This window comes from Panthera pardus, unplaced genomic scaffold (genome assembly GCF_024362965.1).
Source record: "Panthera pardus isolate Hobbes unplaced genomic scaffold, ASM2436296v1 HiC_scaffold_26, whole genome shotgun sequence".
NCBI classification, from domain to species: domain Eukaryota; kingdom Metazoa; phylum Chordata; class Mammalia; order Carnivora; family Felidae; genus Panthera; species Panthera pardus.
The window spans coordinates 20,070,409-20,095,477 of NW_026526832.1; the positions used below are offsets into that span (position 1 = coordinate 20,070,409).

General features: G+C 52.8%; 1 protein-coding gene across 8 annotated transcripts in view; it reads left to right on the forward strand.

Moving 5' to 3' along the window:
- The window catches only part of OTOF (otoferlin), a 93,531-nt gene that overhangs the window by 16,789 nt on the left and 51,673 nt on the right, over positions 1 to 25,069 (forward strand). For all 8 annotated transcript variants that reach the window (XM_053891069.1, XM_053891072.1, XM_053891073.1 and 5 more), the window contains 3 exons: positions 13,415 to 13,503; positions 20,281 to 20,380; positions 22,826 to 23,007. In XM_053891069.1, the coding sequence (XP_053747044.1) occupies positions 13,415 to 13,503; positions 20,281 to 20,380; positions 22,826 to 23,007 (371 nt within the window). The remainder of the gene's footprint in view (positions 1 to 13,414; positions 13,504 to 20,280; positions 20,381 to 22,825; positions 23,008 to 25,069) is intronic.

Genomic DNA, 25,069 nt, shown 5'->3' on the forward strand with positions numbered 1-25,069 from the left:
TGAACATTTCTCTCAGCCTGCCATCTACTAACTTTGCCCCCTCATTGACTAGAAGTCCTTAATCCTGGTGTGTTTTCAAGTTTTGTTGAAGATGTCTTTCCAGTCTTCTAGGTTACAGATATATTTCCTTACATTTTCTGATTCTATGTATGTGGAATCTTTTACCTTGTGTGTGGTTTTAGAGAGGGATCATTTTATTTTTCTCCATATAAGAAGCCACTTTTCATGACATCAACTTGCTAAGCAATTATATTCTCTCCATTTATTGTATGTTAAGGTCTGTGTCTCAGCCTACTATTCTATCCCTTTAATCTGTTTGTCTGTTTTTGAACTTTCCCACACTGTGCCCATTAATATGGCATTTTTGTATGTCTTAGTATCTAATGAGGCAAGTACTCTCAAGGGAACTATTCTTTTTCAAGGTTGAACTATTCATGGACCTTTATTCTTCCAGATCATTTTAAAGCAAGTTTATGAAATCCTTCCAAAACCCAACTGGAATTTGGATTAAATTTGCAAATTAACTTAGGAAGATATTGACTTTTTATACTATTAAATCATCTATTCAAATTATCCACCATGCTTTACTAGCATTTTTAAGTTTTCTGCATAGGAGTCATATAATCTTGATTATTTTCTAGATGCTTCCTGGTTTTGTTGTTGTCATGAATGGTGTCTTACTTTTACTACATTTTTTAGTTGGTTATTGCTGGCCTAGAGAAGGCTTTCCTCTCCTTTAGAAGTCCTGCTTTCATCTAAGTCTGGATGGTTTGGGGAGGGGGCTCTTCGGCCCCCTTTTCAATTTCTCTGTGTCTTCTTGCACCAGTTTTGGATTTCTATATTTTTCTAGACCTTTTTACGTTTCATCTAGGTTTTCAAGTTTACTAGTACCTATCTGAAGGTAAAGTTTTAAAATTGTTTTAAAATCTTTTTTGTGCTCATGGTTATTTCCCCTTTTGTATTCCATACTGAATTTATTTGTGTCTTCGTTCTGTTTTTCTTGACCTTGCTAAAGATCCGTTTATCTTATTAATCTTTGTTAAGAACCAGCTTTTGGATCATTAATCTCTTCTGTTGTTCTCCATTTCATTGATTTCTGTCCTCTTAAATTATTTCTCTCCTCCTTGTTTATTTTGTTTTCCTCTGTGCCTCTTTTTGTAACTTCCTGAGCTGGGTGCTAAGCCTGTTATGTTTAACTTTTCTTATTTCTTGATAAACATGTTTAAAGATATAAAGTTTGCTCTATATACAGTTTTTTAAAGTTTATTTATTTATTTTGAGAGGGAGAGAGAGCATGAGTGGGGAGGGATGGATAGACAGGGAGAGAGAGAATCCCTAGCAGGGTCTGAAATGTCAGTGCAGAGCCTGAAGCAGGGCTCAATCTTATAAACTGCAAGATCATTACCTGAGCCGAAATCAAGAGTCAGATGTTCAACTGGCTGAAACACTCAGGTGCCCCTATACACAGTTTTAACCACATCCTACAAAATTTTATATGTAGTATTTTCATATCTTCAGCTTTAAACATTTTTTATACTCCTTTATGCTTTTCTTTTATTTTTTATTTAGTAAAAAAATTTTTTTTAATGTTTATTTATTTTTTGATAGAGAGAGACAGAGCATGAGCAGGGGAGGGGCAGACAGAGAGGGAGACACAGAATCCGAAGCAAGCCCCAGGCTCTGAGCTGTCAGCACAGAGCTCAATGTGGGGCTTGAACTCACAAACCGCGAGATCATGACCTGGGCTGAAGTCGGGCACTCAACCGACTGAGTCACCCAAGCGACCCATAATTTTCTTTTAAATCCAAAAGTTAACTCAATAAGAATATGTTACTTCGTTTCCAAATACATATGATGTTTTAGCTCCTTATTTTTTTATTTCTACTTTTATTTCGTGATGGTCAAAAGCAGTCTGTATGATATTGATCCTTTGGAATTTATTGAGACCACGGTGATGGCCTCTATTCATGGTCATAAATGGTCCCTCTGCCTACAAGGAATGTGTTCAGTGCAGGATTCTCTAGAGAGAGCAATGTCACTTCAAGCTTGTATGATGTAAGTTCAGTCTTCATAGTTATACTATTCGGTTCTTCACATATTCTGCTTTATTTTTCTCTACTTGATCTATCAGTTTCAAAAATGATTGCAATGAAACCCACTTCTACAATTGTCCATTTGTGTGTTTCTTCCTGTGGCTGTCAGTTGTTCCTTGATGTGCTTTGAAACTGTATTACTAGTAAGTTCTATACGTTCATGATGGCTATGTCTAGTTGCTTATTTTTCTTTTTACTGGTATTTAATATCCTTCTTTGTCTCTGACAGTGTTTTTTCCATTACTTTCTATTTTATCAGATGTTAAGATTACTATCTCAGCTAATTTTGGTTCACTTGCCTGGTGTATCTTTTTTAATTCTTTTATTTTCTTGGTATATCTTTGTTCATGTTTCCATTTTCAATATTTCTATGCTTTTAAATTCAAGTGTGTCTTTTTAGGGCTTGAATTATTAATTTTTCTCACCCAATATGAGAATCTCGTGCTTTGATTAGCTTTTTTCATTTACATCTATTGTAATTGCTATTATTATAATCGCTATTTTTATTTCTACTATCATTTTATTTTATGTTTTCCATTTACTGAACTTTTTGTTTGTTGTTTTGTTTTCTCCTTTCCAGCTTTCCATTGGCTAGATCAGGTTTTCTTTTGTTAGGTGAAAAGTTATACATTCTATGTTTGTTTCCCAGGCAGTCACCATTCCTTAGTCATGTTTATGTATCTCTGTCCATGGCTGAAAAACAAATCGGTAATTATAGCTCCCCCTATCATGACAAGTATTGTAATACTCTCCTATGTCTTTTTGATTTCCCTTCCTCAGCCCACACAGTCTGGATTATACATTTTTTAGAGAGCGAGAGAGAGAGTGCAAGTGGGGGAGACAGGCAGAGGGAGAGAGAGAGAGAAAGAGAGAGAATCTCAAGCAGGCTTCATGCTCAGTATGGAGCCCAACCCGGGGCTCGATCCCACGACCCTGCCATCATGACCCAAACTGGAACCAAGAGTCAGAAGCCCAATGGACTGAGCCACCCAAATGCCCCTAAATTATACAGTTTTCATTCTAGGTTCTTATGAATGTGTCTTCTCCTTTTCTTTTATTTGTCCAAGCCTTCTTTTTCTTTTTGAGGACAGTAGTAGTCTTTTTACCAAGATATCTGATCACTTTTACTTCTCCTATCTCTTGAAGCCTCTCTTGGCATTGTTTTTCTTCTTATTTGAGTACTTCCCCTAAAAGCGGTTTCAAATTGGGTCTTTGTGTAGCAAACCTTCTAAAGCTTTGTAAATCTGAGGACAGTTTCTTATTCAGATCTCAATGAGACTTTCACTAGATACAAAATTCGAGGCTCAAAATTCTTTCCTTTACAACTTCAAAAACATCAGTGCCTGTTACTGTTGAGAAGTCCGATGGCCATCTGGCTCTTGTACCTTTGTGCGGGATCTTTTCTTTCTCTCTGGAAAAGAAAGTATAATTCTATCTTTGATATTCTCAAATTGTATTCTAATGTGTCTAACTGCAGGGTTTCTTATCTTTCCTGTTTTGCACTATTTTGTGAGCTCTTTTCAAATCCAAGGCTTTTCATCTTTCACTTATTATAGAAAATTCTGTCTCCATTATTCTTTTTCAAATATTCCTTCCATTCAGTTTTTATATTGTTCTCTCCTCTGCAACTCCTATTATCAGATGCCACCACTTGTACCTCTAGCTGCCATTTCTTAGCTTTTATGGTTTTTTTTTTTTTTGTCTGTCAGTCTTTTGCTGCTGTTTTCTGAGAGAGTTCTTCAAAATGATCTTCCAATTTACTAATTTGTTCTTTTTTTCTCATGATCCCTTGTTCTTGTTTTATATTGCAAATCTATGCCAAAATGGTCCATTTTGTTCTGATGATCGTGCTTCAGTTGGAATATCCCATTCAGCGCATGGTCTTGCCTCTTTAAGACATGTCTCTCCAAGTGTCTATTGACTTTGCCCTGTTCAAGTGCTCGTGGTATCAGCCCCTCTGCCTGGTAACCAGTATTGGGGAAGCCTCAGAGGCCAGCTGGGTCAGGCCCTAAGGGTTGAAGGGCAGGCATGAGTAGCAGGGGCGCCCCAGTCACCGCAGAAACAGGCAGGGTCTCATCCCTAAGCCTTTAAGGAGAAGCATGGTTCACAGAAAGCAGGCTAGATTTTTTAACAAAGTAGCTTTGGGGTTTCACTGAGAGGAGGTCCATGAACACATATTCTCTCTCTTTTTCTCTCTCTTTTTTTTTTAAAGTTTATTTATTTATTTTGAGAGAGACAGAGACAGTGCGAGTCGGGGAGGGGCAGAGAGAGGGAGACAGAGAATCCCAAGCAGGTTTTGCACCATCAGCGCAGAGCCCCACGCAGGCTTCGAACCCGTGCAACTGCAAGATCGTGACCTGAATCGAAAGCGAGAGTCGGACGCTTAACCAGCTGAGCCCCCCAGGCGCCCCTCCACCTATTTTCGTCATCGCAGTAGGGCTGTTGTCACCATTTCATGAGTAAAGGAGCAGGCAGCGATCGCCCGAAGGTGATGGCAGGGATTGGTCAGCGCAGAATTCGGGAAGGTTTTTCTCCCATCTGCTATCCTACTGCTAAATCTGCTCCCCGACCGCCTCTGCTGGGCAGCCTCCGTCTTCCCCCAACACAGATCCACAGATCTGCTCAAAGAGGCTTTGGTCTCGTGTTCTCACAGTTGTTTGTTTATTACTTCCTAGAATCCGTATTTCCCTTTGGCTTCCATAGTTTCTCCAGGGTTGATTCTGGGGTGAGAACCAGCAGTCTTAAGTTACCATCTTGGCCTGAAACAAAAGCTCTACTGTGACCCCCAGAATAGCTTGCCCCTACTTTCCTGGGCTTTGCTTCTCACGTTTGGCTCAACTGCACTGGGAAGGGCCTCGTGGCAGACTCTTCCCTTTGACGCTGGTATTTAGCTGGGAAGCCACCAGGCTGAGGGGCCACCCAGAACCCCTGTCTCCTCCTCACATTGGGCCCATCCCACACAGTGTGGTTGTGTCTGTAGGCCCAGAGCCACAAGCACAGAGAAGCAAGCACTTGACCTTCTCTCCTGCGCTCAAAAGCAGCCATTGGCCATCACCGCCTGCAGGCTGTGCCCTCCCCAGGGAGAATTCTGTTCTGGAGGTCTCCCCTCCTTGCTGTGTGACTTTCAGCCTCAGGTTCTAAGCCTCTGTTACCCATGTGTCAAATGGGGCTAATGATGGGTATGAAGTTATTGTCAAATGATGAACAGAATGAAGGATAATGGCAAAGGTGGACCCATTACTGCATACTAAGCCAGCATCCTGGCCTTAGGCTGGCCCGGCTGTGCAACCTATGCTACCTTCCCCTCCCCAGTTCGTCAGTCAGGGCTCCGAGAGGAGAGAGTGGTTGCGTGAAGACACAGGCCGCCTGGCTCAGTCCCTCACAGTCCTGCCTCCCTGGGCCTCTGCCCCCAGTCGTCCAGGCAGAGCGTCTGACTGCCTCCTTCTCATCAAGTCTCCCAGGGGACTTGTTCGCCCAGGCCTCAGCCAGTGAGCAACCTGATGCCCCTTCCGAGGGCGCTACCACCCCTTTCCATTCACGGCACCCAGGATACCTGAGCCACAGGTATACATGACATTCAAAGTTAATCACCGTGTCCTCTCTCTTCCCGATGCCGCCCGACATGGGGCAGGTGGAGAGTCAGTCCCTCTGGCCCCAACACGACACGGCGCCCCGTTCTGAGTGCCTCCTGTGTGACAGGCTAGGATACCCCAGAGGGGGAAGCAGCTCGACAGCACATGAGAATCCACGTAGGAACGTGGCCACGGGGGAGTCTCTGGTTCCATGGTGGGGCGGTGGGGGGGGGGGGGGGTGGTGGCACACAGAAGCCAGGGAGTAATGAGCAAAAGCACATGGCCAGAGTCAGAGAGTAGCCCCAAGCTGGGGAGAAGTGGTCCTCACCTGGGGAACATTCCACCCACTCGCGAGCTGACTGGGAAGCTTCTGGTTGTCACAGTGGGGAGCCCACCGGCACTTGGTGGAATGGGGCCAGGCAAAGCCAGGGTTCGAAGTTCACGTTCAGATTAGATTATGAATCCTCTGTGGATGCAGCCGCCGGAAGCTGCTCCTGGGCCTGACCCTCCCACCACCCTTGCAAGGCCTTACTGGGTCCTTCCGTGCCCCCTGCCACCACCCCTCCCTCTGACAAGTGGCCAGCAGCGCACCCCCACGAAGCAGGGAAGGCAGCCCCCCCACCCCCTACTCAGGGAGGGCCCCGGGGCCTGGGTCAGCTCAGCCCCCAAAGAGAGCCTTGAAGGGCACCCATGCTTATACCTGTCTCTGCAGACTGGGGTGGGCAAGTCATGAACTCTCTTGCTGGTCCTTGAAAGAACCAGCCTGTCTGTGGTTCCAGAACAAGCCTGGAAAAAAAACCTCTTCTACCCTTCGCAAAACTTCTGAAGGCATCTTGGTTTTTCAGAAAGTCTCTTTTCTCACACTAGCTTACCGTGCCCGGGGCCTTAGGAACCAGCTCAGGGAGATACAAAGTGCATTGGCAGGGGAGTCATGAGAACCGAGTTACGGTCCTCACTGAGGTATTTACAAACTCTGTGACCTTGGGCTGGGCCCTCAACCTCTCTGGGCCCCAGATTCCCCTTCTGTAAAATGGGATGTATTCCTTGCACTACCTTGTAGAACAGTCACATGGCTGAAAAATGAAATAAAAGACAAGACAGCAAATGTCTCTCCCTTCTGTGCTCGGACAAGGGTGAGAGGGGCTGTTGCAGGCTGGGCTGAGGAACTTGAGTGGGGAGGAGGTGGCCATGGAAGAAAGACAATGCTTCGGACAACAATGGGTGGAAACAGAACCTGGACAAGGTGTCTCCTTTCCCTGAGGCTGGAACCTGAGATCCTGCATTTAAACCTACAGCTCCGGAGGAGGGAGGGAAGGAGGGAGGGGAGAGGGAGAGAGAGAGAAAGAGAACATGAGCCTTTATGCCAGGCCAGTAGCTAGCAGAGGCCCCTGCCCTGGAGGAATGGGAGTGGTCCCCCTAGCCCACCCCAAACCTGGGTCTAAGCCAGGATTTAAACCCAAGTCTATGTGACTCCAGAGCCTCTGGTCACTTGCAAAGTGAATGCGACTCAGTCCTACCTTCGAGGGGCTCAGTCCAGTGGGGAGATGGACCCGGCGTAGACAAAGGTAGACCACAGGTCTTCTGAACCCAGAGGAGGGAGAAGTCATCAGCCTGGGGTGGGGGACAGGGGCTGGCCTCACCTGCCCACTTTTCTTGTCCCTGGAGGTCACAGGCTGTGAGCTCCATGGGGCCAGGAATGCACCTGACTGGTTCATCACTGGCCTGGTACCCAGCACAGGGCACAGGGAATATTGCCAAGCAAAAGAACGAACATAAGAATGAACCCAGCTTGAGTCTTGGGTCTTTACATTCCCAAACAATCTCTTTTCCTAAAGCTTTGCAACACGCTCCAGTTCCGCCCCCCACCCCCCTCAAATCTGGAGGACTGTCCCTTTAAGTTCATTGTCTTGCTGATTGGGGATGTTTCCAGACCTAGTCAGTGAGGGAAGCTCAGGATAATCCAGGTCATTCTCCGTCCTGCATCAGGGAAACCTTTCCATGGGTTCTAGATCGCCAGGGCTGATAGGAGGCAAAACTTTGCTGCCCTGGCCAGCACCTGCCAGGTCAGGCCCAAGCCTGGAGCTGTCGAACCAGGTCACAGCTCCTCATTCCCGAGGATCCTGAGACCCCTCCTCCTGCCAGGGGTCCTCCTTTCCCCCTTCTGCCCCTAACACTTGCCACCTTACTGTTGTCAGTGTTCCTATCACGGGTGGTAATTTCAGGTCCGTGGGTGTCTCCAGAACTATCCAGGAACTCCCACAGAACTAGGAAACATGCTGGCACTCTGTACTGCCCACAGTGCCATATACAAAGCCTTGCGCAAGGAGGTGCTCAGCAAACCCAGAAGGTGCTCAGGAAACATTTGCATGAGGCTTCCCGGCCCGTGACATCTTGAGTGGCAGTGTTTGGCCTAGCTGCTGTCTGAGTCCCCCCCAGTGTTTAGATGCTGACGTGGCGTGGAATCTTAAATTGGCCCAGTCTCTGGGTCACTAATGTTCAGGGCACCTCCAGAAATAGAAGGCACAACTTTCAGCTGTTGTGGCCACGGAAAGAAAATCGTGCTAGTGCTGTCGCAGGCTGGGGAGAGGCCCTTTCTTCTCAGGAGCCTCCTGCAGTTCCTAGAGTGCCGTGCCCAACAATGCCAGGCCTTGCCCCCGGCTCCTGGAACTGACGATACGAGATGAATCGCGATAATAAGCGGCCATGTTGGTTGCACTCTTACCCTGGGCCAGGCTCTGGGCCGTGTTGCCCCAGCCTCGCGGTAACCCCAGAGAAACAGTACTGTGACCGTCACCCTCACTTTACAGAAGAGCAAGCTGAGGTGTGGAGAGGTGAACTAACCCACCCGCGCTCACCCGCCAGCAGGGAGCAGTGCCACGGCCCAGCCAGCCAGTCGAGGTCCGTTTGTTGAGTGCCTCCTGTGTCCCAGGCCCTGTGCCAGATGTAGGGACACCTCCATGAACAAGATGAAAGAAACTAGGCCTGTCCACTCTGCTCACGCTCTGAACTGCTCGGAGAGCAGCAGTCAAGCTATCCCTGGAGTTCTTGGGGCAACAGAAGGAGAGGGAGCAAAGCATCAGTGTGTGGAGGTCAGGGAGCAAGGTCCACCACTGCTGCCAGGCCTCCCTGACGTGAGTCTGACTGTTTGAGAGATTGGCATGCGTTCGAGAGAGTGTCACAGTTAGCTACTGCTGTGGAACAAAGCAGCCCAAAATCCAGGGACTGAGATATCCACATTCTAGTGTTTCTTACGCTTGTGTGAGTGGACTGGGCTCAGCTGGGCAGTTCCTCTGCGTCCGGCTGGGAGGGCAGTCGGTGCTGACTGTTGTCTGGGGCACCTTGGGCCTCCTTGTGGCCACACGTTCTCCAGGACCTCTCGCTACGTGGTCTCTCCAGCAGGGTAGCCTGGACTCCTTTACCTGGTAATTGACTTCTGAGAGGGTCTAACTGTAATCTCAAATACTAAGCTACATTCCCACTTACCAGCTGAATTACTTTGGGCCAATCCTGTCTGAGCCTCAGTTCCCTCATCTGCAAAATGGGGACTAAATTATGTAATGTGTATGAGGCGTGTAGCCAAAGCCTGGCGCATGGTCAGCCCTCAATAAATAAATGTTCTTGTTCCTGTCGATCTAGAAGGATTGTGAGTGCCACAGACCCCCTCAGCGAATCTCCCTGGTTTTGCTGGTGGGTCAAACCCTGAGCCAAGTATCAGGAGACTTGAGTTCAAATCCTGCCTCTGCCACCAACTGCCTATGTGCCCTATGACATGGCTCACTCCCTCCGCTTCCCCATGTGTAAAAGAATCCCATCTTGGCCACGTCGCTGTGAGCCTCGGTTCTTAGCGGAAAGTGCTCAGAGAAGTATCTCGTTCTACCCAGACATGCTCTCCGGGGGCACAGGCCCGGGAGCTCCTGAGACCCCCAAACCTCCCACTCTGGTCTTGCTTCATTCTCCATACACGTCTGAGCACGACACCCTCCACTGGGGAGGAAGTAACAGCAAAACTGAGGAGGCCATGAGAAACGACATCTTTTCTGGTAAAAGAGAAAGGGGAAACCCACAGGCCAAGGCAGAAAGTGATGGAGGGAGAGGGAGAGGCCGCGGAGGGTCAGGGAGGGGTGAGGGTCAGCCCCAGACAGGTGGAAAGTCCCCACGGGGAAAAAACGGGACCAAACAAAATAAGCCACGCCTCAGATTTCTGCAGTGTTGTGTTGTCGCTTTACAAAATCCACCTGGGTGGTCTCGTTGGGTTCTTTCAACAGCCCCGTGAGGGAGATAGTGTGGCCCTCGTTTGTTTTATCGACAAGGGAGCCGAGGCTGAGACAGAGCCAGGGGTGGCCTTCGGTCACACAGCTAACTGGCGGCACCTCAGGGACTACCCTCTTGGTTGTCAGAGGGGCTGAGAGAAGTGACACAGGGCACGTCCTTCACTGCCGTTCCCGGGGCTCAGTAGGTACTTGCTGCGCGAAGGGAGGTGGCTGGAAATGCCGCGTGGGTCACAGCCAAGGAGACTGTGAGTCCCGGGAAGGGGGATGTAGACCTATTTGGGGAAGCAGCGAGGCAGCCACGGAAAAGTTTTCACCAAAGAAAAGTGAAAATGGAGGGAAGAGCCGAGGAACATTTAGACGCGGACCAAACACCAGGCCTCTGCTTCTGGAAGAGGCCAAGCGGGAGCAGCAAAGAGCTCCCGGGGCCCCAAGTCCTTTCCCTTAGCTGGACACAGCCTGCCTGCTCCGCCTCATGGCAGTGGGGGAGGGAGAGGACGCTGGGGTTTCACTGTCCCGGGAGGGTCCTTCCCTCGAGCAGGGGGCCTCAGACCTGGATTCACGTGGGAGCACCTGGAGGCGCCTACCATCCCGCGCCCGGACCTCCAGAGGCAGAGCGGGATGGTTAGAAACTTCTGGAAGTGATTTTGTGCGCAAGCAGGATGGAGAACCACTGAGGGAGGGACAGAGACTGAGAGAGGCTGGTAATGGGGGCGAGGCGGAGAAGAAAGCAGGGAAGCAGGAGAGGAGGACAGAGAAGGGGGTTGGGCAGACATGGGAGCCAGAGAGGTGAGGGGCGGGAAGAGAGAGTGAGGCTGGCCCGAGGACTCCCTGGGGACTAGGCCGGCTCTTCCCACGTGAAAGCCTCTGGACGGCCCTGGTCCCTGGCGTCCACGCTCCCTGTCCCCTGACCCCAGCCTCACCTGACCATCTGCTTCCTCCTGTTTCCTCCTCCTGGGGCTCCTTCTGGGAAGCCCTGAATGTGATCAGTTCTGGAAAGGGCAAACCCTGATCAATCCCGGAAAGGGCACCCCAAGCTGTGCCCCAGGGCCCATCCTGTGGAGTCTCATCGGCAGACCCAGCTCCCGATGCCCCGCTCCCCGGCCCGCCCGGACTCCCCTGCTCTCTGTGCATCAAGGGCCCGTGACGACCAGCTTGGTGTTCCTGTCACCCCGTGACCCGGTAAACCGCACCCCAGTCACTAGGCAAGTCCGTGCCTAGGGGTAAGCAAGCAGAAGTCTCAAGCAGCCTCCTTGTCTGGGTCCCTTTTCCTCCAGATGACTTCTGCTGATCCTTCGTGGTCACTTTGTTAATGTCACTGCTCAACACCCTTCCCTGTCATGGTCCCACTTCTACAGTCATGTCCTTTTTCTCCTAATCTGTCTCTCCTTCCAAAGCCCAAGATCCCACCCACACACCCTCAGGTGGACCAAACACCCCTGCCCCCTTCATCCCAGGGAAACCGAAACCTTGGAGGTTCCCCAGGCCTCTCCCCTCGGCACCGTGGCTAATGAGTTGGGCCTGAATTCACGAGCTGGCTTATTTCCCTGCAGCTCAATTAAAAGCAACTTCATTAAGGAAACCACATACTCGGCCAAGCTCGAGGCATCTAGACAGCAGGGGCAGAAGCTGCTTAATGAGGCCTGCGGGCCCGGGGCCGGGCTTGCCCACTCATCCTGCCCTCCTTCTGTGTCCATGGCCTCCAAAATCCTCCCCAGGTCCAGCTCAGAACCCTCTCCCTCCTCAGCCTCCACCCCCTCTCCTTCCACTGCTTCTCCCTCCCTCACCTGCCCACTCCAGCCGAATCCTCCCCGGGACTGAAGAGAGGGATGTGGGGCCATTTTCCCGAGACAGGTCTGTCCACATCGGGCAGTGACCTGCCAAGCTGGCCCGGTGCCTCCCAGTCCCCCTTGTCTCCGTTCTGGGGGAAGGAAGCTTCAGAATGGCTTGCGGGGCGAGTTCTCAGAGCGCCCCCCCCCCCCCCGCCCCCGCCGCCCCTGAGCCTGCTCAGCCACCACCAACAGAGTTCTCTGAATCATGTTACCCCTGTGAGACCTGGCTTCTCGAAAAAGAGAACACAGGAGCAGCCTCTTGGGCTGGAGTATTCAGTGAATTAGTGCATCTAAAGCATTCAGACCCCTGCATAATGAAAAGTTCTCTGTAAATGGCAGCTCTGATTCAGATTACTATCGTTACTATTTATTTCTAGCCTATCGAGCAGTCTGGCTTTGGTGGGGTAGAAACATGAAACAAATTTAAAAGTCACCACCTTCCACCTGTTCTGTCAAAATCCCCCTGGATACCGTCTCTTCACGGCTTCGGGAACAGACCTCAGAGCTTTCTGGTCATTCTCAGTCATCCAAAAGTCCGGTCCAGAAAGGTCTGCTACTCCAGCCTGACACCTTCTCGCTTCTGTCAGGCTTGTGGTGGCTCGGCACATGGAGTGGGGCAGGACGCCGGCTCAGGCCCTCCACATCTACCCCCTGCAGCCCGGGTCCCCTTCCTGAAGGGTCAGCCAGGGTCCCCTTCCTGAAGGTGCCTCAGTCTCTCTGAACAATTCTCCCGGCAAGGTGCTGCAAAAACACTGTGCCTAGGATATGACCGTGGCCACCTTTCCCTTCCCCAGTCTTCTTTACACCCCAGGAAGAAGGAGGGCTACGGTGGTGGGGGGGGGGGGGGAGGTGGTGGGCAGCAGGCCCTCGGGGAAGCCCTGAGGAAGGTGCCTGCCTCTCTCTCAGCAGCTGTCTTTAGACCATGGGGTACTTAGCACCCTTGGCCCCGGCTTTGGGCCCACAGTGCCATTTCTAGGGCATCAGGAAAAATCCCACTCAGCTTCCTGCTCATCATTATTAATCGATTTAATGATGAAGCCAAGACAGAAGTGGTGAGAGTAAATTTAGAAACAGGGAATTGGAACCAGGCTGTCCCTCTTCTGTGGGCCTGACCCTGATCACAGCTGAGATCTGTCCCCAAAGTTAACATCACCCGTGGGAGGGGTGATTTGACCTGAATGGGGGAGCCCAGGACCTCCCACTCAAAGCAGAGCCTGGACTGGCCAGCGTGATTCTGGCAGGAGAGAGCTGGAAGCTTACAACTCCACTCAGCGCGCAGCAAAAAACAAGCCCACGCCCACAATCCTTGCTGTTCCCCCAGAGCCCAGCCTCCCCCGCCCGGCTGCACCACCCACTCCAGAGCATGCCCAAGGTGTTGGGCTGAGAGTCAGAAGTCCTGGTCAGCCCTCAGTTCTTCCACTTACCATATGACCTTGGGAAGGTCACTAGACTTCTCTGTGCGCCATCTTTGAAAGAGGAATGGGTCACAAGGTGCTGGTTGGAATTAAATGAGATTCTAGATGTGAAACTTATTCCTGTGGAGCACTGGGCCGATGCGAAGGGCTACCTTTAAGGAATCCCCCTCCTGCTCCTCATACCCCTCCCTGTCATTTCCATTTAAGGCCACAGCTGTCTCTCTCTCTTCCTAGACCTTCCGGTGGCCAGTGGCCAGCAGCATCGACAGCAATGAGATACTCGAGATTCAGATCTTCAACTATAGCAAAGTCTTCAGCAACAAGTAAGTGTGGGGTGGGAGAGGTGGGGTCCTAAGGGGCTGGGGGCCTGCCCTTCTCCTTGGGCTGCTCTCTCCTTTGGGTTTAAAAGGCGACTCACACCCCCAGCCTACCCTGGATTGATCATCAAAGACCCCCCTCCTTGCCCTCTCATGCTGTCTTCGGAGTCCTTCAGCCCTCCCAACCATTGTCAGCCAAGAACGCCCTATCCTCCCTTTCACCCTTTCTGTCCCCAGCTCCACCTCAGCTTCTTGTCCCCTTCTGTAAGTCTCCCCATTTACACCATCCTGGGTGACAGTTACCCAGCAGAGGAGTTAATATAATGGCAGATAATATAATGGGCCATCTGTAGCCTTGAGGACAAACTTGTCATACCCAGGGAGGACGAGAGGCTCTGAGGCAGTTTGGTGTGGTGGTTTGGGAGTCAGGCAAGCCTCACCTCAGATTTCCAGTTCAGTCGTCTATTGTGTGACCAGGAACTGGTTATATAACCTCTCTGTGTTTGATGTATTCACGTGTAGAAAGGGTAGGTACTTATCTCAAAGGAAGCTGTGAGAATTAAAGGATATAGATGTCCATTCATTCATTCCCCAAATGTTAACTAAGTGCCCACTGTGTGTCAGGCACTGAACTAGGTGCTGAGGATAGCGAGTGCCTGCCCTCATGGAGCTTACATTCTTCAATGAACACACCTATGACATGAGCACAATCACTACAAAGGGTTCAGTAAAAGTAGTGCCCATCCTTCTCAGAATTCAGAATGACTTGAGGAGTCTGGAATGGTGGCTGCGCATAAGAAAGGTAAAGTCCCATTTGGGGGGTCAAAAACCAATTGCCTTTATACCAGCTAGAGGGTGTCATGGCTGAACAGCAACATGTCCAGAAAAACATGGAAATACTACTCACTGAGAGTGCAGCATTACTCAACAGCAGGAAGAGACTACAAATAAAAAAAGGGGGGACATAATCCTAGGTAATTTTAATAGAAGGAGGACAATCAGAGCAGGGGTGTTGAGAGAGGAGGGTTCCAATGCTCTCATGCTGGTTGGAGAGAATACCAGTAGTCAGCTCTTTGTGGTTGCCAAGGGAAGGGACTTTAAATCTGACAAGAGGATGAGAACTGGAGGAGAAAACCATAGAGGACATGTTCATCCACCTATATATCCATCCTTCTGTCCATCCTTCCATCCAACCTTCTGTCCATTCTTCCATCCCTCCATCCTTCCATCCATCCTTCCGTCTATCCTTCGGTCCGTCCTTCCATCTATTCATCCATCCATCCATCCATCCATCCACCCATCCATCCACCCACTCTTCTAGTCACTCATCAAACACTTACTGAGCAAATATTCTGTACCAGACAGACACTGTGGTGGTCGCTAGAGGTACTAAAATGAGAGACTAAGTCACCATGCCTGTTCCCCGAGAAAGTTTTCTGCCATTTCCAGAGGCAGGACCAGGACGAGGGTGCATTGCTGAGAGACAGTAGACAGCTGAAAGGTAGCTTGAGCTCTCCAACCAATGAGCTCTTGGGAAGTAATGAGCTCCCCATTACTGGGAAAGGCCAAGCAGAGAGTGGACCATGATGTCGTAGGGGGGTGTTGGATTGAGATGGGCTGAACCACACAGACTTCAAGGATTCTGTGGTTTTTATTGGAAGCCCACGACATCTCAGCTGAGCATGGGATATGGGAATTTCAGCCCGCTGGCAGGCCCACAGGGGAGAAATTTAGGGCAGAGAGGCCTCCCCTTGGCCACTTGGGGTGGCACATCATTCAGGCAGCTGCTTCTGGTATCCACAAGAGAAGTTAGTGAGATACCCCACCAGGGGCCCCCAAGAGGAAGCAAAACCTTCTTCCCTGGGATGAGACATCAGGTGACCTGTGAGGACAGAAGAAATAGGAACAGAGAAGGGCCCACACGCAGACCGAAGTGGGTGTGGAAAACGAAGAATTGGAAGCTGGGGGCCAGGAGAGACATCCAGGAACCCCAGCAAGGACCCACACGCAGATGTCAGAGCTTCCAGAAGCCTCAGAAGTCAGCCAGGGCAACCCTTGCTGCACAGGTAGGGAAACTGAATCTCAGAGAGGCTAGTGAGGCCACTGGACAGTGGAAGGGCCGGGGTAAGGCTGTCTGCTTCCTCATCTCCTTCCTAATCCTGGACCTTCCAGAAACCAGGATTTGTGAGCAGCGACTGTAGAAACCACAGACATGAAAGAGATTGGTACGTTGTTTCCAGCGAAACCTCTAGACAGCCCCCAAAATGCTGGAAACCCTTAGAAATAGCCAAATCCTGGCTACAAACAAATCGAAGAATATTTGTTAAATTGAGAAACTGAACACCATCCCAGTGAATACGCCAAAACTTCAGGCTTCAATTAGTTGCTCTAAAATGCCAGAGGAGACAGAGGAGAGATTCTAACCTAATTCTCCCCTCTTCCTCTCTTCCCATCCTCCCTGACCCACCCACGAGGAGGCAGGAAACCCCTCCCAGGGAGGTCTGGGCCTGAAGGGAGAGGATCCTCTCATTTCCTCGGAAAGCCCATGGAATGTTGAAACACTGTTGGCTACAGGGCTGGGATGGGGAAAGGGGTGCCCATCTCGTGGAGAGCACAGACAGAGTCCATCCTGACACAGGCCAGCTTGGGGGCCGGCGTGGGAGGGCAAGGTACTTGGAGTCGGGTGGGGCCCAGGTCTGCCCACCCTGCGGTTGCCAGTCTGCTTCCCAAGGGGCAGCCGAACGGAGGGGAAGCCTCTGGGGTTTGCACCAGGCTCACCAGCCAGCAAAGCCACACCTGTCACACCTGGCCCCGAGCAGGCCCCCAATTACTTTGTGGAATGAATGAATGAATGAATAAATGCCCCCATGGGGTCAGGAGGCAGAAGGTACGCAGGGTGGAAGGGTCTGGAAGCAGAAATCCAAATGGCCTTTCTTCTCTGAAGAACTCATGGCACCCTCCAGGGTGAGAGCCAGGTCACATGATTGAGGCAGTCGGGGAAACTGAGGGAAAGGAAGCTGGTATGAGAAATAGGATTCATGGCCCTGAGCCCATTAGCACCTATCTCAGAGAAAGACTTGCTCTAGAAGTAGAGGGTGGCTTGGACACTGGCCCCTTACCCAGTGGCTGTAGGGGCTTCCAGGAGGAAGAGACATGGTAGGTCTGCCTGGCCCACCTTGAACGAGGTCTTCCTTCAGGAACCGTGGGCCTCCTGTGAGAACAAGGTGCTGGGTCCACAGGATCTTGTGTGTCCCCCTTCACCTGTCCAGAACTGTCCAGAACCTTTGGGGCGGGGGGGATGGCCTGATGCAGGCGCCAGTCTCCTGGGACTTCTGAATAATTCAGGAGCCAGGAGAGCAGCGGAGGCCTGGCCAGACCTTGGGCACTTGACACGGGCTCCCAGGGGGAAAGCAATGAATTATTGACAGGCCCTGGTGCCTGGTTGCCGCTCTATTGTGGTCAGTCTGTGGACCCATTCATGCCTGAGGCCCCCTCCCTGCTGGCTAATTATCCAGGAATTCTGCCCCCGCCCAGCCTACCTGGCCACTCCGTGGAGGCCAGCCCAGCCTCCTGGGGGGGGACATGGGCTCTGCAGGGGGTGCCTTCTTTGTGACGGGTAACTTGCATGGGCCACATAAGCATGATTTTCAGAGGACAGAACATCAGGTCCCAGGTCCTTCATCTAACAGTCTTGGGGGAAACTGAGGCCCAGAAAGGGCTCTTACCCAGGATCACACGGCAGGGTCGGGGCAGAGGTGATCTTCAACCCAGACCTCCTGACCCCCGGGCCAGTGCTCCTGTCCTTTCACAGGACAAACGGCCTCACACCTCCACTTCCCAGGGAAAGGACGCTGCAGGTGTCCAAGGGCACATGAGCCCACCCTGCCTGGTCACCCTGGGCCCCCTCTCCTAGGCGGCCCCTCCATGCTGACCCACCCAGGGGAGAAGAGGCAACAGGCCGACCTCATGAGTTTGCAGCTAGGCGGACAAAGGGCAGCCCGGCTGGACAGGGTGGTCTCTGGGGTCACCACACAGGCCACAGCTGGGGCTTCCTGCACTAGCTCCTTCCCCAGAGAGCGTTTACGGAGGGAGTTGAGGGGTGGCATTCGGTCGGAAGCAGTATTAGGACACTTGTGTTAAAGCTGTGTTTTCAAAGCAGGCACCCTGGTGTTGCTTAGAACGGTGCGTTACGGACGGACCCACAAAAAAAACAAAGTTTTATAAAAACGCTTTCCTTCATACTTTACTTACGACTGGGATAATAGCAATTGTCCTTTTCAAAGAACACTATTTTTTATTTTCATTTGGAGGAGGTTGGGGGACACTGTTAGAAGTGAAACCCCCCCCACCCCAAGCCACCCCCTGGGTCCCAGGGTCCCAGCCCCACCCTCTGGGCACAGACAGACCCTGGCTCTGTGAGGCTGTGCACCTGCCCACAGAGCCCATCCTGCAGAGAAGACCAGCACTGCCTGGGCCCTCCAGACAGCAAGCCCTGCACTCAGGGGAGGGAGGAGGTCCAGGTGTCTGAGTGAGGCAGTGTCGGAAGAATTTCACTTGAATGCTCTCACCGCCACCCAGTGAAGTGGGTAGTGTCACCTCCTTTGGAGAGCCGTGGGGCTCAGAGAGGTTGGAGAGCTAGCCAAAGTCACACAGCCGCCAGGTGGTGGAATCTCCCCCCTTAGATCCTGCAAGGTGAGCCCACTTCTATCTGACTCCAGAGCCCAGGCTCTATCCGCTGTCTACACTGCTTCTGTTAAGGATGGCACTGAGTCTGTGTGTGGACAAGGCTTAGACCAGGAGTGGGGAATTTGCCAAGAGGTGGACCTTGGCTCACTGTGGGGTTAAAGCAGTGAGAGCAGCCGTGGAGTAGTGAGATCCCCGTCACAGGGTGTATAGCAGGAGCTGGAGACTGCATGCCAGGGAGGATGCTGAGGGACCCTCCTTAACAAAATGCTGGACAAGCCTTCCTTTTGGGCCCTCCAAGGGCAAGGTCTGAGACTGACCTTAGTTAGCACCACCCTGCCCCCTGGGGGTGTCTTGCCACATTACAGCATGTCTGCCGATCCTCTGCGGTGCTAGGAGCGTCTTCTAGGAAAGTTGTGCCTGAGTATCCACAGCTGCCCCAGGTTCCCCCCCACCCCCGCCGCCCCCACCTCGATCCCATCCCGGCACTTCTCCTCTCTGGGCACTGCTCAAGCTGGGGAGAGGCCAGGACCCAGCCAGGGAGGAGGCGTCTGCTGGGCTGGGTCTGAGAAGCACCTAGAAGCCTGGTAAGGGGTCTCCAGTAGAGGAATGGTATGAACAGTCTCGCCCTCAAGGAGGCAGAACAGCCGGCCGAGAGGGCTCTGAGCTCCAGGGGGAAGCATTTCATATTTATCCACGGTGGCTGCTCCCACCACTTTCCCTCCTCACACAGAAAGAAGGGCCTTAAAAAAAAAAAAAAAAAAATATATATATATATATATATATATATATATATATATATATAGTGTTCACCCTCCGTGTTCCTCAGGAGAGTACAGACATCAGATACGTCCATTAAAGTCAGAATTCACCTGATGCCTCACCTGGCTCGAAATTGCCATCGGTTAACGGAGTCCCTTCCTGCTTTCTCGGCCTCGCCTTCCTTCCTCCATGAATCAAGGGCGGCACCGGGTGATCCCAAGGCCCCTCTGGCTCTCACGCGCTGCAGGTGCTCCCCTCGGTCTCTGTCCTTTCAACCAGAAATGGTGTGCACATTTTAATCTACCCCATTTGGAATCACCACGTGAGAACATCTCTCCGACTACCCTGTTCTCTCCCAGAGCAATAACCTTCAAACCGCAGGGTGAAATGGGGTTCAAGTCAACTCGGTCAGCATTTATTAGGCACCCACTGTTGGTCATTAATTCAGCCAGCAGATACTGAGATCTCCTGTGTGCTGAGAAACTCAAATAGGGGCTGGAAATAGGAAACATGGCCCCTGCCCCGGAGAGGCTCAACGTATAGCAACACCCCTTGATATCAACCAGATTGCTTCTGGAATGCTGACTGTGATGGAATGCTAGACGCTCTGGTGAGAACTTGGCACCGAGGCTCTCAGCCCTCTAAACGGCTCTGGGAAGCAGGGATTTTAGTAACTCACCTTAGGAGAACACAGATGGAGAGAGCTTAAATTGTCAGGGAAAGCAGGGAACTGGCTGGTGGCAGAGTCGGGCTTCAAGTCCCCGCCTCCGACTGCAAGACTGAACTCTTCACAGCCCTGCACTTTGTCTGGGAATATGGGGATCCTGCCACCAGATGGACCCTTGCCCTCAATGGGCTTGCAGAAGGCAGGTGTGGGCATTGCTGACTAAACGGGACCAGTGAGCCAGTGGTGTTGGGGCAGGTAGAGACCTTGGTGGTGGTTAGGGCGGCGGAAGGGGGAGATACTGCTCGTGGACCCTCCCCAGTAGCCTCCACACTGGGCATCTGGGCAGGGGCTCGGCTGAACCCCAACTCCACAAGCCAGGGGGTACCCTGCCCCCAGCCTGTTGACATCCCCCCAGGGGGTTCTCTGCCCACGAGCGCCAGGGAAATGGGTCTCACACAGACAACCACTCACACTGGTCGGGGTCACGTACGCTCCTGGACACGTTGCCCTGGCCAGGACCAGCCCTGGCTCTGGGGCCACCTTCTCCAAGCTTAGCCTGGAGCCTGAGCGAGCCCTCTGTCTCTCCAGCCCGGTCCCCAGCCAACCACATCCTCCTGGGATGGGAGCTCCTCTCTCATGTGACGCGGCCATGCCCCCTCTCCCGTCCACAGGCTGATCGGGACCTTCCGCATGGTGCTGCAGAAGGTGGTGGAGGAGAAGCGCGTGGAGGTGACCGACACACTGATCGATGACAACAATGCTATCATCAAGGTGGGTTTGCCCCAGAAAGTCCCTGGACTTGCCCTTTGTGGGGTTCCCTGGGGGCCACACGGGGTGGTCTGGGGGATGCTCCTAATGGATGGAGAGGTGAGGCAGGAGGAAGAGACTCAGGTCAGACTGCCAGAGCCCCTCTGCCGGGGGGGGGCGTGGCCAGAGCCCCGGGCTCCAGGGCTGCCGTCCCAGGTCCCACAGCCCTTCCTGCGGTGAGAGCACAAGACAAGGAGGACTGGGACATCCCCTCCCTTCTCCACTGAGCAGCTCAGGAATCGCCACAGGGGCCTCTCCCATCACCCAAGGGCCAGGCTGAGCCCTGCTGGCCACTCCAGGGCGTGATCTTCACTCTGGATGCCTGCCTCGGAGCCTCCCTAAGACCGGCCATTCTGCGAGGGCAGTACCTTGTTTCTATTCCTGTTGTCACCTCCCATCTCAGCACCTCCAACACGAACACACGCGTACGAACGACGCACAGTCTGTGGGCACTGGGCACCTGTTCTAACAAAGGAAAGAAATGAGCTCATCTGGATGCCCCGATCCCAGACTCTGCTCTGATGCATTTGTCCCCTTCGGCTGACTCATGCCCACTCACAGGCAGGGACACAGCCCCTGCGCACGGACCGTGGTTGGGCCACCAACTGTGGGACTTGGGCAGGCTGCCTATCCTCTGCAAAGTGAGCCAAATTATAGTATCTGCTCCACAGGAATTGTCCGAGGATTAGAAGAGAATATACAGATAGTGCTTAGAAGAGCTAAGCAAGACTTGGGATAAGTCAGAATAGCCTCAGAAGGCAGGGCGGAGGCCACGGGGGAGCCAGAATGGGAGGAGCGCCAAGGGTGGAGCAGATGTTCCCACGGTGCCTTTGTATCTCAGGATACTTCCTTGCAGAGGACAGGAGGGCACTTGAGACTTCTCAGCTGGACCCCAGCCAGCCCGTTCTCTCCAGGAGCAGAGGTGGGCAGGGGGGCTTCCCAAAGTCAGGGGAGCTCAGCCACCCCAGCAGGGGGGCGGGGTGCAGAACAAGCTACGGTCACCAGTGGGAGGAAGTGAGAGGAGAGAGAACAGAGGAAGCGGGCAGAGACGAGCAGGCAGCACGGACCACATGCTGTATTTCTAGAATCGGGTTTAGGAATTTAGCAGAGGACAGGCCTCACAGATTATCTAGTGCACTACCACCCACCTCTGTCACTCATTTTGTGGATGGGAGCCCTGAGGTCCTGGATGGGGAACGAATTTAGTCAAGGTCAGACGGTTGGTCAACAGCAGAGCTGACACCGGGACCCAGGGCTTCCAATTCCAGGCCACCATTTTGCCGGCACAACACACCTGGTCCCATCCAAAGGGCCACGTTGGCTCAGCGGGAAGGCCACGAGGCTTGGAGTCAGTCTGGCTCAGCTCAAATCCCAGCACTACCATTTTCTAGCTGTGTGACTTCGAGCAAGTAATTTACCCTCTCGGAAATGTTAGGTAGGATACGTTGAAGTGTTGAGAAGATCAAATGAGGTTTGAGCTGAGCCTGGCTCAGGCCTGTAAAATGAGTTTACAGTAAAGCATCTTAGCATGACATCTAGAACAGTGAGGGCTTTTCCTTCGACTCCCCCACCCGCCCCGGAAAATCGTTCGGAAGCCCACGTGCCGAGCAAAGGCTGCCTGTGTGGGTCGCCGGAGCAAGCCAACCCCAATCTCTGAGGGAGGGCAAGTGCATCTGGGAGGCATACTGACACCCGTGCAGGTTGAGGAAGGAACTAGAATGAGTCTTCCCTGTGCACCGGGGAGACACTAGAGCTGAAAGGAGGCAAGTGGCCCGAGGACCCAGAGCAAGAGGCCCTCCCAGGATTCTCGGGCGCACAGCCTGGGCCCAGGTGGGCGCTCCGCTTTTCCCCAGAGAAAAGCCCAGAGCGACCCCCAAGTCCCTTCTCCAGAGCAGGAGTGTCAGATGAACAGGAAGATGTGCCGACCCCATGCCTTGGGAGGTGTCCGGGGGTCCCCTCTCCTGGAGGCACGTCCTGCTCACATCCCATCTCGGGTTCGCATCAGGAGTGAGAGCAGGGCAGCCCCGCTTCTGAGGACGAGGGGGAGACCTCTAGCACTGGGGACACTGAATGATATTCTTCGTAGACAGTGGGCCCAGAGAGCCTACTGCCGTCTGGGCTCAGCTTGTCCCGGGCGCGCCCTCCACCTTGGGCACCAGGGAGGAGTAGAGCCAAGTGCAGCAGGACAGGGGCCAGAACCCGTTAAGCGGACTGAGTCTGTGAGTCTCAGTCTTTCTGAGCCTCAGTTTTCTTATCTGTAAAATGGGAGGTGTGGGGAGGCTAACGCGCACTTTGCCTTCCTCCGGCCGGGGGAGGAAGTGAAAGCACTTTGTAAACATCACAAGGAGTGCGCGGGATGGTCCTTGCTATTGCTGTACCCTCGCTCACCACCCGCCCCTCTCCCTCCAGACCAGCCTGTGCGTGGAGGTCCGATATCAGGCCACAGATGGCACGGTGGGCTCCTGGGATGATGGGGACTTCCTGGGGGATGAGTCCCTTCATGAGGAAGAGAAGGACAGCCAGGAGACGGATGGACTGCTCCCCGGCTCCCGCCCCAGCTCCCGGACACCAGGCGAGAAGAGCTTCCGGAGGTAAGAGGCTGGGCCCTCTGGCCTCCCACCACCCCCAAAGACACTGGGAGGATTCCTGGGTTCCTGGGCCTTGGTTCCCCGCGAAGGGCCCTCTCGGCATGACTGGGCTCAGTGGACAGGGCTGAGTTGCTGGAGAGACATACACGAGGCAGGAGTGTATTTCTACAGGGCCCTCGACACCTGTTCCCCCACCCCAGGCTCACTGGGGGGGGGGGGGGGCAGGGTATCTGGAATCAGGCTGAGGGGCCCAGCCTTCTGCTCCCCTGAGGGAGGACTTGAGGGAAAGAGGCTAGACCCCTGCCTCCTGACAGAATGGGTGAAGCAGACAGAAGGGGGCTCTAACCTTTTGGGTCCAAGACCCAGAAGTGCCAGACCAGCCCCAGGCAGCCCGCCGTCCACCCTGGCCCCAGGCAGGCCCAAGAGAGGGAGGCCTTTTCCTGCCGGGGTGAAGCCAAAGGTCCTGGTTGGGAACCAGCCTCTCTCTCGTTGAGAAGAATGTGTCCTGACACCCTCAGTGTCTAGGAGTCACCCCTGCAATGTCCTACCACACACGGGTGTCAGGAAGCTGCGTCCAGGCCTGCTCATTCCAAATGCAGGACTTTTCCCCCAAAAGGAAATGCAATGACATTACTCTTAGAACTCCGAGAGACAGACCCTAAGTTAGTAAAATGTTGGCTACGGATTCCTAGTCTGCTGGGAATAACGTGCAAAATGCAGGTAAGTCAGTGGCACCTCTAAAGTTTTAGAGAAGGGGACCCCTTCCCGGTGATCGTTCCCTCCAATCTCCTGCCCTTTGCTTTCCAAAAAAATGTATTCGGTCCCTGTTCTGAAACAAACCACCTATGTAAATCAAGGTAATTGAATTGATATGTTTTTATTAGACGAATGTGCTTTTCTTCTTTGTACTTGAGCCACTCCTCTCGGGCCACACACACACACACACTATACAAGCTTAAGACCCTGAGAGCCAGGTCAGGTAACAAGGTCAAAGGAACCATGCGTGTGACAAATACAGTGGACGTTGGCTCCAGACCAGCTGGGGGAGGGGTGGCATCGCCCACTCCAGCTGGGAGGGAGCCTGTCCTCCTTAGACTCTGGCCAGCCGGATGGAGAGGGCATGCAATTTGGCCTCAGGAGACTCAGGTCTGAGTCCCAGCTCTGCCTCCAACCAGTCTTGTGGCCCTCGGCCGGTCACACACCCTCTTTACTGTCTCTCCTAACCTGTAAAATGGGGCCCGGAACAATGAGAACGCTCCCCCCATCCTGCCATTAGGAGAGACGAAAGGACCACAGGGGACAGGTCGTAACCGGGGTGCCGAGTGCTGCCCCACATAAGGGCTGGGGACAGACAGGCTCTTGGCAGCTGGACAATGCAAAGGGTCGGGAATCAGGATGGAAATGGTGACGGGAGCCAGAAGACGCTGATGCAGAGGGCACCAACCCGTCCCAATCCTCTGTCCCCATGGAGGAAGAGCACGCGGGGACTGTCGGGGACTCTGCAGCTGGGCTCTAGGAGGGGGAGCAAGACTGGAAGCCAGGTGACAGCCAATAATTGAAGGGAAGGAGCACTGGCCCCGAATCAGGGAAGCTAAGTTCCATTTGGCCCCATCCTGGCTGCCACTAACTAAGCCGAATGACAGTGAGCGAGTCCCCTACCCCTCTGGGCCAATTACAGGAATGGGCTACGTATCCTGGCCGCTCTACAACTGTGATGTCCCGAGGGACCCAGGGATACTCTGGATCTCATGGGTAGCACCAGTGTGAAACAGCTGTCTGGGAGCTCTTGACAGCCGAGGGCCGCCACCCTCTGTGGCTACTGTGGCTTGGGGCTCACGAGAAGGGGCCAGGAGGCTGACAGATGGGGCTTGAGTGGAGGCAGTAGAACAAAGTGAGGAGCTTTGGTCCCCAGACCAGCAGAGGGCCTCTCCTATCCTCCCTCAACCTGGCTCAGGATTTCCCCACCTCTCCCTGGTTTCAGTGGCCACTCCCAGGGCAGCAGCAGGAGGCCGCAGCAGGAGGAAGGGTTTTTTTGTTGTTGTTGTGTGTGTGTGTGTGTGTGTGT